Consider the following 17766-nt stretch of genomic DNA (forward strand, 5'->3'; position numbering starts at 1 on the left):
ATATTTGTAATCTCTATAGGCATTGTGAATATGGCATTGCTGATACAGTTCCCCATTGGGGAGCAGGCACTTTACTGCACAAGCAGGTGGTCCAAGTGAAAGAGAGGCACAGTGGCAGGAGCACAATGAGCAATCAGTAGCCCTGGGATCCCAGTTACCTGGGCAGAGATCTATGGTCAGAGTGTAAAAGTTAACGGTTCCTGGAGAAACAGCCCTTTGGAGAAATAGTGTAGAAGTCCAGGGAAAGGACAGGTTGGGCACTCTGATGAGTCATAACCTGGTCACAGATCACACCCAGGTAATCTCTGACATGTGCCCGTGTGTAGAGGGTCCAGGTGGTCAAGGGCCCAGGGGCATAGGGGTTACCCAAGAGTGATGGTAATAGAGAAGCAACAATTAAGAACAAGAAGAGCAAACCAGCCTTAGCTTCAAAGGATCCTCATGTACTTCCACTTTCCATTCCAAGGAATGGTTCACTCTGGTGTAATGGAGGCAAGTGGGGATACAGTCCACTTTTGTGGTGGGTGTAATGAGGATCACAGTGTGTGGTCCCTTCCACTTTGGTTCCAGACCCGAAGTGGCAAATTTCTTTACTAGCACAGGGTCTCCAGGCTGGAACAGGTGAGCTGAGGCTGAGCTCAGAACCAGGAGGGCAGCACAAACTGAGGGCAAGAGTCTTTTCTGAGTTGCCTGCAGGCCCTGTAGGAACTTGACAAGGGAAGAATTCGTGATTTCAGCATTTAGGTCTTCCCGGATTAAGGGAAGAAGGGGTAGTGGTCTACCAAAGATGATTTCAAATGGGGCCAGTTCCAGTGTGTTGGGGGGTACACCTGCTCCTAAGCAAGGCCAGTGGCAGCAGGGTGACCCAGGACTCCTGAGTTTCCAAAACAAGCTTGGTGAGAAACTCTTTTAGAGTCCTGTTTGCCCTTTCCCCTTGCCCTGAGCTTCGAGGCCGATATGCACAGTGTAATTTCCTGGTGACTCCCAAAACTTTTGCTACTGCTTGTGATACTTTTGCCATATATGCTGGCCCATTGTCTGACCCAATTCCCACTGGGACAATGGGATCGAGGGACAATATCATTAAGGAGTTTCTTTGCTACTATTAAGGCCGTTTCATTTTTCACAGGTAATGCCTTCACCCACTCAGAAAAGGTGTCCACCATTATTAGGAGGTATTTATAACCATATGCAGGTGGTTTTGCCTCAGTGAAGACAACCTCCCGGTGTTCTCCTGGCTGTAACCCCCTTATTCTAACTCCCACTGGTCCTATTTTTCCCTGCATTCACCTGTGCACACGTCTCACAGCGGTTCACAATGCTAGACAGATGCTCATTTAGATGGGGAATATGGTATCTCTCTCTCTCAGGAGGAGACAGAATTTCTTTTCCCCCAGGTGAGTAGTCTGGTGTAGGAGCCATATCCATTCCCTCCCCAGGGATTCAGGGACTAGGAGGTGATCCCCTGGAAGGACCCACCAACCTGAATCCTCCTTTTCCCCTTTTGATTTACAGACAAAGGAATCCTCCGACTCAGAGTAGGAGGGGGAGAAAGGCAGGGTGGGTATCTCTACAAGGGAAGAGACAGTTGGGGGAAGGGATGAGATGGTGGCCTGATAGGCGGCAAGGTCTGCCACATGGTTACCCATCACCTCTGGGGTGTCACCCACTTGATGAGCCGGGCAATGAATGATGGAGATGTGAGAGGGGAGCTAGACAGAGACAAGAAGAGACAGGATTTCCTCCTGGTTCTTAATAGCTCTGCCAGCCACAGTCAGAAGGCTGCATTCACGGTAGATGGTGGCGTGGACATGGGCAGTGGCAAAGGCATAGCGGCTAACAGTGTAGATGTTAGCTGATTACCCCCCTGCAAGGCAGAGAGCCTGGGTCAGAGCAACAAGCCTGGTGCATTGGGTAGAGGATCCGGGAGGGAGGGGAGAGGACCACAGGACCACGAGAGATGGGGATGACATGACTGCAGCTCCAGCCCTAGGTATTCCAGCATCCATGAAGCCGCTACCATCCGTGAAGAGAATTAGATGAGGATTCTGCAGGAGTATATCAGTGAGATCAGGCCTTGCAACTTGGACCTGATCAATGTGAAGGCAGTCATGGACAGTGGGAGAGGGTGGGCTGGGGCGTGGGTCAGGAAGCAGGGTGGCAGGGTTAAGAGCAGAGGTTTTAAAAAAAGTCAGGCAGGGCTGATCCAAGAGGAGTGCCTTGTATTGGGTCAGGCGGGAGTTGGAGAGCCATAAGTAGGTGAGATGATCAACATAAATAGCAGGAACTTCAAAGGAAAAGAAGTTACTGAGTGATGAAGGTAGGGGGAGAACCTGGAAGAGGCAATGGGGAGCAAGGAATGTTCCAATTCCCTGCCTCAACCAGTGACCTAAGTCGGCATAGTAGCCAAGGAAGTGGTATCATCAGAGGAACGCAGGTTTTAGTAAGAGCTAGTAGATGAAAGGAGTGGAAGAGGAAAATATTTAAGATGAAGGGAAGTTTGTTGCCTATGGAACAGGCATTCCAGAATGCACAGTGGGTGGAGTTAGGTTAAAACTTTGGAGGAGGGGATGTTGATGGGAATGAGGAATCAGGTGGTAAAGATGAGGAATGGAATTTGGATAATCATCTACAGGAATTCAGAGTTCCAAGGATTTGACAGATATGACCAGGGGTAAAAATATTCATCACTGAGAGGAGGATGTCCTCTGTCCTATCATCACATCTGCTCCCAAAGATTCAAACACCAGCTGTGTACTGAAGGCTCTCAAATCTATATATTTAGCCCAAATTTCTATCCTGAACTCCCAATGTCAAGCTACCTATTGGGTATCTCCTGTCTTCCCATCTAGACATAGTCTTTCCCCAAATTTCCCTTTTTTTAAAGGAAAGGAACAAGTATTTATTAAATGCCTATTATATGCCAGGCACTGTGCTAAGTGCTCTACAAATATGATTTCATTTGATCTTCACAACCCTGGGATATAAGTGCTATTATTAGTCCTGTTTTGCAGTTGAGGAAATTGAGGCAGAGTAGGTTAAATGACTTGTCCAGGGTCATAGAGCTAGTAAGTATCTAAGGCTAGAGTTGAACTCAGGTTTTCCTGACTTCTGGATCATCTGTAAAATGAGCTAGAGGAAATGGCAAATCACTCCAGTATCTTTGCCAAGAAAACCCCAAACAGAGATCATAAAAAGAGTTGGAAACAACTAATCAACAACAAAAACCACCTCTGCTACGATACTTACCCATTACCTCTCCTCTCCCCACCACCACATTTGTGCTCTCTAAAATATCTTTCATTTATTTGTGTATGTGTTATATTCTCCAGTAGAATATAAACTCCTGGATGGTTTTTTTTTAACCTTTGTAGCCCTAGCACAGCACTTAAGACATAGTAGGTACTTAATGTTTGTTGAATCAAATTAAAATTTTGCATTAGTCACACGGCAATGGTCCAGAATGCTTTGCAACAAGGGAAAAGCCAGAAAAATCTGCTCAAGAATGTGATCTACAAAGTAAAATGGAAATTGGCAAAACCTGTTTGTGAACTTTTTTTTTCTTTTGTACAGAGGGCCCTCAAGCTAAAAGGAGGTAAAGAAATTCTGAGGGTAACAAAAATCTCCTTGAACTAATTATTAACTTTTAGGTAAGGGGGGTCCTTGTTCTGATGCTGAGAGTTCATGTACTTGAGAGGACATTAAGTGTTCTGAAGCTAGAACATAGGTCAATCTTTATGCCTTTAAGAAGTGCCAAGCTGCTGATGGGATGACAAGTGATATGGGAACACGCATTTTCAAGTTTTTTTCTAGTCTAGTAAAGCAATGCAATCCTGGTTTTGACAGGATAGTTCTGTGCATGTACTATTATTCTAATATTCATTTCTGGAGTGTGGAAAGAGTGAAGTATAGCAGTTACCCTGGAAAAATCTCTATATTCTATACATATTTCACTCCTCCTACTTTACAAAAGCCACACCCATGCAACCTTTAGATTTTTTTCCTGAGTTCAGACTCTCTACAACTGTGTTTTTACCTTTAAATGGCATGCAGAAGGCATCTATTCATACCATAGCTTTGGAATTGGAACTTGGATAAGTTTAATTACTGAACTGGACTCACAACGGAACTGGATTTGTAAGAAGGTTAATATGTAAGTATGACTTTTTTCCTCCTGATCTAAATAAACATTTAAATTAGGACTAACCACACAGGACTTAGCTGTCCTGAATCACAAACTTTTTCACTACTGAGGTAGTGAGTGGACATTTGCCAACTCTATCTTCTCTCTCTAGCTTCTAACAGCCTTTGAGGACTTATGAGGAAAGAAAGGGGTAGACGGAAATGCAGAAATCCTGAATTCCCAAAAGAAGTCCATCAGTAATTGTAGAAAATAAATCCCCACATTACATTCCTAGGAAGAGTAAGAGCCCTCTTTAAACCAAATATTTTCAGGCTAGATTCTAAGAAAAAGCTAAGGTTTCCTATAGGACCCTCCATCATTAATTTACATCCAGATCTCCTGTAGTTCCTGCTATTTACAGTCATTCTTAGGAATTAACCTCTGTCTCCCTCCTCCCCACCATCCAAGCCCAAACCTCCCTTTTCCCAGACATGAAGTGTTGCCAAATTGACAGTGTTACAACAATAGAAAAAGTCAGCTAAAAATTCAGTCTATATCAAACACATAGAGCATATAGGAAAAAGGAGTTAAAAGTCAGCAGGGACTCTGTCCACAGAGCTTCCTGGTTACATAAGAGGTGATGTTCTAGAGATTGGGTACACTTATTATTTCAGGAGGGAAGGAAGTTTTCATTTGCTGTGCTCCTCAGTACAGGTCAACAGCCACAGAGGAGACATTTGTTCCATTCAAGAGGGCGGGAGAACAGTCTGAGGAACATTTCAGGCAGAGTCCTGAAACAGCTTGACAGGCTTTGTGATGTGCTGATTTTAGGAATAGGCAAAGAAGGAAAGGGAAAAGAGCCAATGACAGTTCAGATTTTAAACTCTCTGATGCTCTCCAAGTATACATTTCATGATCTCTACCCGGGCTAGCAGGAAGCCTGCTGTGTTTGTAAGGTTAGGGCATTTCCTCTTCCTTCAGGGGTGTTACGATAGGGTAGGAGGACATGGGGGTTGGGAGGAAGACAGACTGATCTGGCTACTGTAAAACCTGCTCTAAAGAAATTCAAGTTAGTGTGGCTGTTCTTCATAGCATGAAATATTGTACTCTCTACCTACCCAAATGGATGCCTCATTCACTGACCCTAGGTATAGGGTGTGTTCTCGAACTGGAAGAACAACTGGTACAGAGTGAACAATTGTTTTGCAGACTTCCTGAATGACAGTTCTCCATTAAAAACTGTTGGAGAACTCACTTTTTACCAGGAAATAATTCTGCTATGTCTATATTAAGGGGTCAGATTCATTTCACTTCAACAAACATTTATTAAATGTTATTATGTGCCAGGCGCTTGGGATGTAAAGATCCCAATCCCACCTATCTTCTGTCCGCAAGGAGCTTACATTCTATATCTACTGATCTGTACAAAGATAATAGAAATTCTATACAAAGTCATAGAAAGTAATAAGTACCAGGGATTAGTAAAGAGCGTTTATTCCTAACCCTGTAGCAACAATTTGAGAATGGCTTATTAGATTCTGGGCAGGAAGGGACCTCAGAAGTCACCAAGTCCAACCCCATCATTTTACAGATGAGAAAGGTGAGATACCGGGAAATTAAGTGATTTGCCCAAAGTCCTTTTGTTTCACTTTTTACCTTCTGAAAGACATTTATAATTTTATGTAAGGCTTTGTGAAGGAAGCAGCAAGGCATCCTGTGGGAGAGACAGGAGATGGATCAGGGGAGTTACCTCTTCTTGGACCCCAGTGGAGACAGCTTAGGATTCAGAGACCAAGAACCCTAAGAACCATAGTGCCTCAAGAGCACCAGCCTTGTTTCTAGTACTGCCTTCCTAGGTAGGAAAGCCCAAGATGCCCCTTTCCACCCATTACTAACCCTGCTTCTAGCCTAGTCCTTATAGTTACTATCCAAGAGAGCAACCCTTGTTCACAACAAAGACCTGTTCATCACTACCTCTGCCAGTTCTACAGTCTCTGCCTCCTCAGGGATAGCCATTATTTATTATATTATTAATTATAATAGCTGTCAAAAAAGCCAGAAAAGAAGGCCTTGGTGCTTTCAAATGGCTCAATTTCAGAAAGTTATGGTTTTACTAATGGAAATGACACTACAGAAGACACATTACCAACTGCTTTGCCACTGTACCCTATGGATCATGACTGGCATCTGACTGAGCTCCTTCATGGCAGGGACTGTCTTGCCTTTCTTAAGACCATCTTCTTCTTATAGTTCACTCCTATGAATGCAGTTGTCTATAACACATCTGTCTCCCTTAGACTGCAATTTCTGGAGCAGAGAATCTTACTCTGTATCCTCATGGTATATGCTAGTGCTCAGCACCTAGAAGGTAACTCACTAGATATTTTTTGACCATCACAATAGGTCAAAACTCAGAAGCTTGGAGCTTATCCATTTAAGCTGGGGAGATGACAATTCTCTCCTTTACTTATATCTGGAAACAAGATGAAGTTTAGTTTGCAACTATCTGTAAGAGCAAATAAACTTCCCCTACTCAAACCACCAAACAAATCATGAAGTGAACAGAATACTTACCTAGTATTCTATCCTCTGTTTTCTTCTGATATGCCCAACCCACTAATGTGTGTTTGTCTACTACTGGTTTTTCTTCCGGGCCACGCTTCAAACGCCAAACTTTCATGGTATTATCATCGGAGCACGTAGCAATCTGGGAGGAAAATTCAACATTTACATCGGCTTTGAAGTTTACAAAGTACTTTACATACATTATCTCCTTTGAGCCTCATAACAATCCTGTACAGTACATACTACAAGTATTACTATTATCTCCATTCTGCGGATAAACTGAGGTTCAAGGTTAAGTAGTCACAGCTAGTAATTGTCAGAGGGCAGGATCTTAATCAAGTCTTCCTGACTTCGAGTACAGCACTCTAGTCACCAGAGCATGTTGCCTCTTAAACAGACTCAACTCACAGTATATCCTGCAATTGAGTCAAAGACTTGCAACTAAGCAAAGTAAGTTAGGCCTTTAGAAATAATTTATTAAGTGTAGTATTTTGCTTGATTAAAAATCCCTTGCCCTTAGACTGTTTTAAGAGGCCACATGTGGCCCTCTATATCCTCAAGTGTGGCCCTTTGACTAAATCTAAAGGTCACAGTACAAATCCATTTAATTTTTTCTGTAAAACTTGGATTCAGTCAAAAAGCCACATCCAAGGACCTAGAGGGCCACATGTGGCCGAGGCCACAGGTTCCCCACCCCTGGTCTGTGCCTTGATAACTTAAGATAGGTGAAAACAGTGATTCTTTTATTTTGATTTACAAAAGGGGGAGAAAAATTTTCTCTCAAAAGTAGAAGACCTTAGAAGTCCTCTAGGTAGGTCTGTAATCCATGCCTGAAAAGGAAGATCCTTTATACCATCTCCAAAGTACTTATGCAACCTCTAATTGAAGAGATCTAATAGTGAGAAGTCTACTCCTGAGGCAGCCCATTCTACTCTTGGGATAGTTTTAAGTGTTTGAAAGTTTTTCTTTACATCAAGTAGAAATCTACCTACAATTTCCCCTATTTGCTTCTAGTTTTGCCTTGGGACCAAGAACAATAATTCTGATCCCCCTCCACTGGATAATCTATGAAGTATTTCCAGACCACTCTTACTTCTCCCCCAAGACTTCTCTTCCCTACTTCTTTAAGACTATATTATTCTGGGGCGGCCAGGTAGCACAGCTAGTAAGAGCACCGGCTCCAGTGTTGGACTGACCTGGAGATCGAATCCTGGGCTCAGACACTTAGCACCCACCCAGAAACACCTGGCTGTGTAACCTTGAGCAAGTTACTTAACCCCGATTGCTTTAAAAAAAAAAAAAAGACTATATTATTTTACTGTGGATGTATTGCATTCACTTGTTCATTCTGTTTAAAGTGTCAGAAAATTCTTCCTGCAATCTAACGTAAATCCTTTATGCTATAATCTTCTTGTGTAAGTCATAGCAAAAGGGATATTAGTATCAGTTTTCCAAGAAGTTTTGAATACCTTTTATGTTATTTTATTTTTTTTTTAAAGCAATCGGGGTTAAGTAACTTGCTCAAGGTTACACGGCCAGTTATTTCTGGGTGTGGTACTGAGTATCTGAGCCCGGATTTGATCCAGGTCATCCCGACACTGGAGCCAGTGCTCTTACTCGATGAGCCACCTGGCCACCCCTTGACTACCTTTTATATAAGTATGAATCTTCTTAAGACATCCATTTTCTTCTCTGGTTTCTTTGAACACTCATTATATCTTCCTGCTACTCAAGTTCTACACTGATATCTCATGGTATGGCTGTAGCCCTGGGTTCCTGAGGCTATGACAAGTGTAGTAAAAATTCTGGAAAACCCTTCCAGGCTGCAAGGTTAACAGTACATACAGCATTAGCAGCAGGATGCTGCCCAAGGACCATCTGAGCCACATCCATGACCTGCAGTTTGGGTATTAGCTGATGCATTTTTTTTGGCAACAGTGTCTCATCAACAGCTTTCTATATCTTAGGACACTTGAGATCTGTGTCCATAAAGGAAAGACCCACACCAAGAAAATCACAGCTTTTTAAGTCAGTTCAATGTATTTACACCTAGTTCTCTTCCAACTGTCAGCCAGTTCTCCAAGGCAGAGAATCAGCAGAGCTCAGAAGTCTGGTAGAATGTGATGAGGAAGAGAAGGGAGTAGAAGGAGAAGGCTCCCTTGAGACTCATCTTCCAATAGGTACAAAAGCAAATAAGAAAACATCTAGCTCCCTAGACTTAAGGAAGATAAAAATAACCTTTGCCCCTTTAAAAATATCTGACCATTCCAGTGCCCGGGCCTTTTATGGCAAAGAAAGTTTGGCCTGGAAGAACTCATGGCAATTGGCCACCAATGCCAAAGCTGCTCGAGTATTTGTTTATACAATTTCTCTAATTCAGTAACTGAAGGGGAAAAAAATCTCACGTGTCCTCCAAAGCTCTGGCCTCCAAGACAAGGTTAACTTTTTCCTTTCCCTACCAGGACTCTAGGACTCTATTAACTGGTATGGAAAAAATGCCTGGAATCCCAGTAGTCAGATCTCTTCATCCTAGGCTTAGAATGAAGTATTCTTAGAGAAATGTCTAAAAAGTATTTAGCAGGTAAAGGTCGTCTGTGGATGGGCAGATAGCGATACCATCTTTGTTTAAGTCTTTCAATTGTTTGTAAACAACCCGAACTTTGAGGACTCTAAAAATAATTTCCCCTCTAAACTACTGACTTTGCATTAAGATTCATTCAGGGCTATGAACAGTTCATGTTAGAAACAGTTTCATCTAGCAGAAAGAACCTTGGTCTACAGAGTACTTCGATTTCAGTCCAAGTCCTATCAACACCTAATATAACACCAGGCAAATTAATTTGCTTAGTTCCCAGATACAAAATAGGGACAATACACTACTTAACATTCACAATGCTAGTGATAGCACCAAATGTTTTAATGTAGGTAATGCTCTTTGTAACCAAAAAGAATTATAAATATGTGAGTTATTATTCTTTAGGCTAATCTCTTCCCTCAACTGTTCTCATAAATGGTTTCCAAGACCATCATCATCCTTTTCACCTTTCTCCACACATGCTATAATCTATCACCTCTTAAAGTGTGGTGTCCATATTTTTTTTTATTTTTTTTGCTTTTTAGAGGGGGGAGGGCAGGGCAATTGGGGTTACATGACTTGCCCAAGGTCACGTGGCTAATAAGTATTAACGGTCTGAGGTCAGATTTGAACTCAGGTCCTCCTGATTCCAGGGCTGGTGCTCTATTCACTGCATCACCTAGCCACCCCTGGTGTCCATAATTGAACATAATACTACAGATGTCTGTCTGTCTAGTGCATAGTACAAGACTATTAATTCCCTATTAGCTTTTAAAAAACACTCATGTATGACTTATCTTAGTGTAATGAACAGCACAATGAAGCTTGATAAAAGAAATAGTTGGTTATATTTTGCTCTTTTCAGAAAGGTCTAATGTACTTAATATTTACATCTCATATTAAAGTCCAAATTGGACTGTTAATGATCAAGCTATCATTTTTAATGACATCACATTGACAAAGCACAGTAAAGTAAAAACCTTGAATTGTTATTAAAAAGCATACAAATTCAATTAAACTTTTGGGCATTTTTACTTATGTGGAGGAGTCAAAGAGACCTGCAATTCATTCCTACTCATGGCTGTTTAATAAGGTTTCTCTAACAATAGGCAAAATTAGAATCTGGGCAAATAATTTCAATCCAGGCTTCTGATTGACTTATTTCATGCTGAAGGTGATGCTGAAACCAAGTTTAAACAATTATTAAGCCAATCCTCAAAACCCCCCAAAAGATATAGTTACCAACCTTAGTAAAATCAGCTGGACACCAGCTCACAGATGTGACCTCTTGAGAATGACCCAGAAGCAAAGTAGGAGGACACCAAGGCTCAGAGATCTATTCTCCCACAAAAAAAGAAAACAAAGTTAAAATAGCAATAAAGTAGCCTTATTTTTAAAAGCCTGAGGCTACTACTGATTATACAGGTGTTTAAGACTTTGAAACGTCCAATATTTTCCCCTGGACGATATTAGATGAAAACACACGAGCCTGATAGGCTGATTGCAATGCTCCAGGAAAAAAAAATCCTGTTTATTATAGTGAAATTAATTATTTCTCTTCTTGATCTGGACTGAAGATATGGTCTGAGCCCATAACCTAGGAGAGAAAGATTTCACATTAAACCAATTCTTCCAGGATGGATATCACACTCTCCACATTTTCAGTAAAGTTCATGGGCAGAATTAGCTTGCTTTTAGCTAATGAACTTTCCAGGCTGGTCAAGAGTTTTAACTGTTTAGTTGGAAAATTCAGAGGATCAATCTAGTCTCCATCCTGCATAGGCTAGATATTCTGGGTTCTCTAGTCAGTTACTTTTAGGACCATAAAATTAACTGTGAATCTTTAAAGTGCTTGAAACATGCTGCTCAGGCTCTGAAAACAAAGTCACTATGAGCTTACAAGGCCAATATGATGATTTTTATCATAGCCAAAATAAATTTGGTTATTTAATCTTATGAGGTAGAAACTAGGGATTTTATGCTGTATCCTGGATTCCTTTTAGTCAAGTAGAAATGTCTTCAATAAAACCCATTCTAGCTAATTTTCTTATTCAAATTTTAATACATTCAAGGATGTGTCATCTTTGCAATTCTCAGTGTGATTTTTAAAGGTGGGTCATGTTGTATGATGCTATTTCTATGACTAAGAGATTCACTTTCCTTCACTGAATGTTACTAGTAATATGCTTTCACAATAGCTTCTTTCACTGACTCACACAATAGCTGTCAATTGTTTCTTTATCACAAGTCACGAGAATTAATCAGTAGAGAAGATTATATACAACTTCATATCACTATTATTAGCACATGAATTTAGAAAGTGACTAGGAAGAAGGCTGGTAGCAGACACAGGGATAAAGAGGTTGAGATTCTTATTTTCCTGAGGAACTAAATCATGGCTCATTTTCATGAAAAAAGTGAAGGCAACATTGAAAGGAATTAGTGATAAGGACTAAGTGAATTTAATAGATTCCCTCAGCTTGTGGGTTTTATTGAAGACATTTCTACTTGACCAAAAGGAATCCAGGATACAGCATAAAATCCCTAGTTTCCACCTCATAAGATTAAATAATCAAATTTACTTTGGCTATGATAAAAATCATCAAATTGGCCTAGCACCTTGAGTTGAAAGGTTATCCAACTCAGTTTTTTGGTGGAACCTGGTGAGTTTCAATAAATTTACTCCTTTCCATATGTACTTACTCAATGAATCAAAAAATAAAAGAATGTAGTCCACTGCCTTAGTGGGTTACTTAATATCTGTTATGGTTAAAGTGAGCCACCACCCATAAGAAACACCCTCATAGTCAAAGTCTGTAATGCTATGGAAACAACAACGCCAGTCCCTTCAGATGGTTTGTTTAAAGTGTTTGGATAAATACCTCTTAGTGTAAACTCTTTCTTACTAGGGCTCAGGACTATGATAAAGCCATGCTTAACAGAAGGATGATCAAGGGATAAAGTTGGTATTTAAAGAAAGCAATCCAAAACCAAATCAGACTGTTTTAACAACTTAGAGTTCTGGACCACTGGGTTTGAAAAAAGACTGACAAATATTTATAGTCTTGAACAGCAAGTGATCTATCACTTTAGATGTTTTAATGTTAGAGTGCAGGCTTGAAAACTATTTCACTTGAGGATCAACTTTCTCTGATGAAAACATAGGTCTCTTTTTTGTTAACAGTATTATCGTATTTATGCATTATTGTGTAATCATTTTATGCATTATACTTTGATTCCAAGTTGAAAGTGGAAGCATTTTGAGGTACAAGTTTATTCTTACCTATTTTGGGGACAAGCAAGAGGCTAGCAGGAAATGCAGAGGGTTCTCCCTCATCAGTTCTGATTAATACAAATATAAGAACCTCCATACAAGACATGAAGGATTCAAAATTTCAAACCCCTAAGAAGTACTCAGCTGACTCCAGAAGTTCTTACTCTCAACTCTTATCTGTAACCCTTATCAAATTGTTTTTCACATGAGGGCGAAATAAGATCAGTATCTTTCCCTACAGAATCTCCTTATTCTGTCCAATTGGAAACAAGACTAATCTTTATTCCTGCCATGAGATCATTTACACTTCCTAAAGTGTCAGGCTCAAAGTTTCGCCATTCGGTGGCACTCAGAGATAGTGCCAAAACCATTTATTTATAGCCACCTCTATACTATTCAATGGCTAACTAAGAAAAGAATCAGGAGGGAGCAAAATAAATTAGAAAAAACTATCACTAAAACCGTCACATTAAATACACAACAAAACCTAGCCTGAATAAGAGTATCATAAAGACTTTCTACCTAGAGCACATTTTCTCTTTTGCTAATTTTTACAAAGTAACCAAAGAGTTAAAGTTCAATTTGGTTCCTAGGATTTAAAACTTCTTTCATTTCTATGTGTCCTCCAAGTCTTAATGAGGGCACTGAAAGCTTATGAGAATGTTGATTTCTAGAACATTCAAACAGGATGACAACTTAATGCCCTGGATATCCATTTAGACTAAGATTGTTTTTGGCCTTGAAAACATCTCCTTTCTTTTTTCACAATGGATAAGAGAAACTGAACCACCCAACCAGGCAGGTTCAATTTTAGGAACAGCAGCAATCTTGCCAGAGTCTCAAATATCAGAGGCTCACACTGAATTATGTGTGGACCGGCGGGAAAGTATATCACCCAAACCATGTCACTCAACACTGACATGAGACCCAGCCATGAAAATCAGAACAGGTCACACATGTGCAATGGCCTGAAAATGGGTTACAAGAAACCCAGTCAAATAATTTTGTCATTATTCTTATATGGAAGGGAGAAGTCCCCTGAACACCCACAGAAGAGGGGAAAAAAAAAGACTCTTAATATGCATATGGTGGGGGGAAGGTAGACTTTTCAAAAACTACTAAGAAATGTCTGCAAAAAATTATACTATAAATAAATCCCTTAGTGAGGTTGGGTGTCAGAACAAGGAAAAGTGAAATGGGAAAAGGAATGCAGGTAATAGTGAAGGAAAAATGAATGGGGAAAAAACAAATAAACGATAAGAAAGTAAGGGAGCCTAAACCTGAGTCAGAAATACAATCTCAAAAAAAAAAAAGTAGTCACTTAACTAACATTTACTTGTCAATTAGAGAATCAGTTGATATTGTGAAGAACATGATTGGTAAAACTCAGGATCCAAAGTCAAATGAATTTTAGAAAGTAGTGGTGGGATAAAAGGAGAGTTCTGAAGCATAGGCTACACATTAACACAGATCTGATAAAAATTTTCTGACAAAAGCATTACGCTACGGAGACACTGAACCCAGGGGTTAGGGTGGAAAATTTCCTTTATTCAGGCAAAAGAAAGATAATTACATAAGTAAAAAGCAATTAATATATCAGAAAGAAATTGAGACTTTACTTTTCTAGCTTTCAATTAAGAACATACAACACACAACTTTGTTAAACAGAGAGAACAGAAAGTGCAACATTCTTTCAGTGAAGCATTATCAGCATCTTGTGGACACTTAGAATACTGCTATAGGCTTCTAAAAAAGTTGTTTTTACAATTACAGATACATAAAAATTGTTACCTGTTGATCAAGAGCACCCCTGAACCCCAAAACCAACAAATAAAATTAATCAGAGAGTTAGATTCAGCAGAGGTCTTAAGTTTTTTACTTCTGTCATCTTTAGGAAGCAATAAAGCCACCCCAGCTCTATCTTGGGAAGGAGAGAGAATTGATGGGATTTGGATTTATAAGACCCAGGAGAGGCTCTGAAGATGAGATTTAGACCCTGTGACTTTCTGTCACTGCTTAGATAACTTATTTTTCACTAATTTCCTATTAATACTTGGGAAATGATGTAGAAACCTCATAGTGCACTTAATTTTCAGATTTTAGAAAGCCTATTAGTATTTCTCCATCTCTGAGCTCCCAAAGTATTGCTGTAACCAATTTTCACCCCTTGTCCCCATTTTTCCTCTCCCTAGACACTCCTCAAATAACAAGCAAATGCTTCTCATTAAATGACATTCATACTTTTTTTTCCATAGAGTTCTAAATGGTGGCAAGTTTCTCAGCTGCCAAAAAGTTTTACACATAATAAACTAAAAAGCAGAAAAACAGGGCTCAAGAAATTAAGCTTAGCAGGGGTGTTGAATTTTTTTAAATCAAGAAAAACCATGATATTTCATTAGGGTAATTGTGTACTGATAATGAAAGAATAGCCACAGGGTCTGGGACTTGTAGGAACTTTCTAATGCCCACTTGGGGGAAAAGTTACTAATGAGTAGGGAAGGGAAGAATATTACCAGGAATCCTAGTCATGGTATAGAGATTAATAGTTCCATATAGAAGACACAAGAGGCAGCATGTTTTTGTCAGAAGAAGAGGAAAAATAATCAATATTCTACTCACCTTCCTTTCCTGAACTCCTAAATTCCTGAGCAACCTGATCATAGTTCAGGAAGGGACTTCTTTTGACTTTTTTTTTGAGGGCAATTGGGGTTAAGTGACTTGCCCAAGGTCACACAGCTCATTTTTGTGTTAAGTGTCTGAGGCCGGATCCGAACCCAGGTCCTCCTGACTCCAGGGCCAGTACTCTATTCACTGCGCCACCTAGCCACCCCAAGGAACTTCTTTTGAAAAATTCCTAGTACAAGAGTTGTATGTTTTATAACATATACAAGTTTTTAAAAACCAATGATGACAAAGCTACTGATTGGGGCAAGAAGCAGGTTTTGATGAATATCTGGCATGGGAAATATTGCTTAACATTATAGGATCACTACCAAATTCACACCATCTCTAGTAAAGAAAGAAGGTGGCAACAGTATTCTAGTGTTACATGTGCAGGGAAGTTTGGTCACTCACCTTCCAGATGTAGGCAGACTCGTCACTTGAGCCACTGATCAGAAACTGATCATCTGGGCTAATGCTGGATTTGACATAAAAGGTTGAATTCTGGTGCCCACTGAAGATGGCCACTGTCAAAGGAAGAAGAAAAAATGCCAGCTTTTGTTATTCTGAGGGCTCAACTAAAGATGTATGACTTTTCTACAGCATCTCCCTCTTCTCACCCGGCAGCTGGCAGTATAGTAGACAAGAGTCCTAAGCTTGGGGTCAGGAAGACCTGAGTTCAAATCCCACCTCAGACATTTAGTGGCTTGTGACCCTGGGCAAGTTACAACTTCTCTTTGCCTCAGTCTCTTCAACTGTAAAATGGGGATTAATAATAGAACCTATCTCATAAGGTATTTAGCCCAGTTTCTAGCAAAGAAGCTTAATAAATGATTATTCTCCCATTAGCTCACTTTACTTCTAAAAGAAAAAAGGTAGTACATATCAGATAGGGGGGAATATGAATACATTAATATTATCAAACCAGTACAAATAATTTCAAACTGTCCAATTCTTTGTGACCCCAGAAGGGGGTTTTCTTGGCAAAGACACTGTAGTGGTTTGCGATTTTCTCTTCCAGCTCATTTTCCAGATGAGGAAACTGAGGCAAGTTGGGGTAAGTGACTTGCCCAAGGTCACACAGCTATTTTAATAAGTGTCTGAGGTTGGATTTCAACTAAGGAAGAGGAGTCTTCTTGACTTGGTCCAGCACTCTATCTACTGTGCCACCTAGCTTCCCTGAAGCTGATCAGAGAAACAGGCATTATACTGATCTCAGTTCTGATACCTTTCTGAGCATGGTATGGAAAACTGTAATATGTACTTAACTAATAAGGAAGCAGGTCTTTTTAATGTAACATTAGACATCTTCTAGATGAACAACATTCCTTTTTAGTAAAAAGGATCATGTGAATTCTGGTTATGGTTAATCTCACCTGATATGACAAATTTTTGATTTATGCAACTCCTTCAGATAGCTCAGATGCCCAACAAGTCAGTGGTTAGTTGGGGGTAGGACCAGATAAAGGTACAAAATGGTATATTCAAATCATAACAGCAAAACAAAGCTGGGCCCAGTCTTCGGATAATCAACTTTCCAGTATTCAGGCAAATCACATTACTCAATTTTAGCACAATGTACTTGAGGGGTTCTACTGGAGAAGGATAGATCATAAGACTTCTGACAGTAAATTAACTATGAAAAAGCTCTTTCAGTTATTAGAGGGGAATTTAACAGGTTGGGTAGGCAAAATCATGCACTAAGTTCTCAGCAGGGAGAATGAAGTTCAAAACTACCTTGCAAGAATTCAAGAGATTCCCCCCTCCCCACTTTGGGAAGAATAAAGCTTAGTCTTATACCTTCATTTTTCTAGATGAAAATTAAGCAGGATATAAATTAATTCAGGGAGATTTTACATGTCTGCACACATATACTATTCTAAAAATCTTCATTTTTTTTAAAGAACAGATATCTTTGGGATTAATATATTACTGTGATAGACCACAGAAAAGCTGGTTCCCTTGCTCTGACTATAACCTTAAAATTGGAATTGTTACTCTCTTCCTTAACGTTCTACCCTAAAACTGTGACTGTCAAACTAGACTGGACTTTCCAGCAAACCCATAAGTGTTTACTGCCCTCTGCTGGTTTCATGGTAAAATTGATGTGATCACATTATTTGTTTCATTCTGAATGGAAGGCTTAAATTTAATCTTTGCTTATTTGGGTTCTGAAAGTACTTTTGAGGCTATCATTATTCATCAGCTAGAATTACACAGTATTGTAGATAAAGAGGTTATACCCAGTAGATATTGACCTCAGGACATGCCCTGAAGGGTTCACAGATATTTAAAAGAACAGAAAAAAAAAATTTCAACTGATATATACTATCAGAATTTCCTTCCCTCTCCTTGTCATTGCCAAAACCTGGCTGTCCCCTGATGACATTTATTTTGCTTTGAAATAATTTTCAGTGTAGTCTGGACTTTCACATTTCCCCTCTCTATCATATCCATCACCTTACTTATTACTGAGATCATGAACTCCTACAACTTCCTACACCTAAGAATTTCTCTGTATCTCTACTTATCTCTCCTCTTTAGCTGTCACTTTTACCTCCCTCCTTC

General features: G+C 39.9%; 1 protein-coding gene and 1 long non-coding RNA gene across 4 annotated transcripts in view; one reads left to right on the plus strand and one right to left on the minus strand.

The window, feature by feature from the left end:
* The window catches only part of DTL (denticleless E3 ubiquitin protein ligase homolog), a 46203-nt gene that overhangs the window by 7560 nt on the left and 20877 nt on the right, over positions 1 to 17766 (minus strand). For both annotated transcript variants that reach the window (XM_069108759.1, XM_069108758.1), the window contains exons 11-13: positions 15613 to 15725; positions 10510 to 10599; positions 6698 to 6830 (exon numbers count right to left, since the gene is read on the minus strand). In XM_069108759.1, the coding sequence (XP_068964860.1) occupies positions 6698 to 6830; positions 10510 to 10599; positions 15613 to 15725 (336 nt within the window). The remainder of the gene's footprint in view (positions 1 to 6697; positions 6831 to 10509; positions 10600 to 15612; positions 15726 to 17766) is intronic.
* LOC138177545 (uncharacterized) overlaps positions 2259 to 17766 on the plus strand; it is a 31498-nt gene continuing 15990 nt past the window's right edge. Inside the window, exon 1 of one of the 2 annotated variants that reach the window (XR_011172544.1) lies at positions 2259 to 4153. This is a non-coding gene — a long non-coding RNA (uncharacterized lncRNA). The remainder of the gene's footprint in view (positions 4154 to 17766) is intronic. The other variant, XR_011172545.1, reaches the window with a different exon arrangement.

This window comes from Petaurus breviceps, unplaced genomic scaffold, assembly GCF_028583685.1.
Source record: "Petaurus breviceps papuanus isolate PSGF00001 unplaced genomic scaffold, PetGlider_PUasm1.0 90434, whole genome shotgun sequence".
NCBI lineage: Eukaryota > Metazoa > Chordata > Mammalia > Diprotodontia > Petauridae > Petaurus > Petaurus breviceps.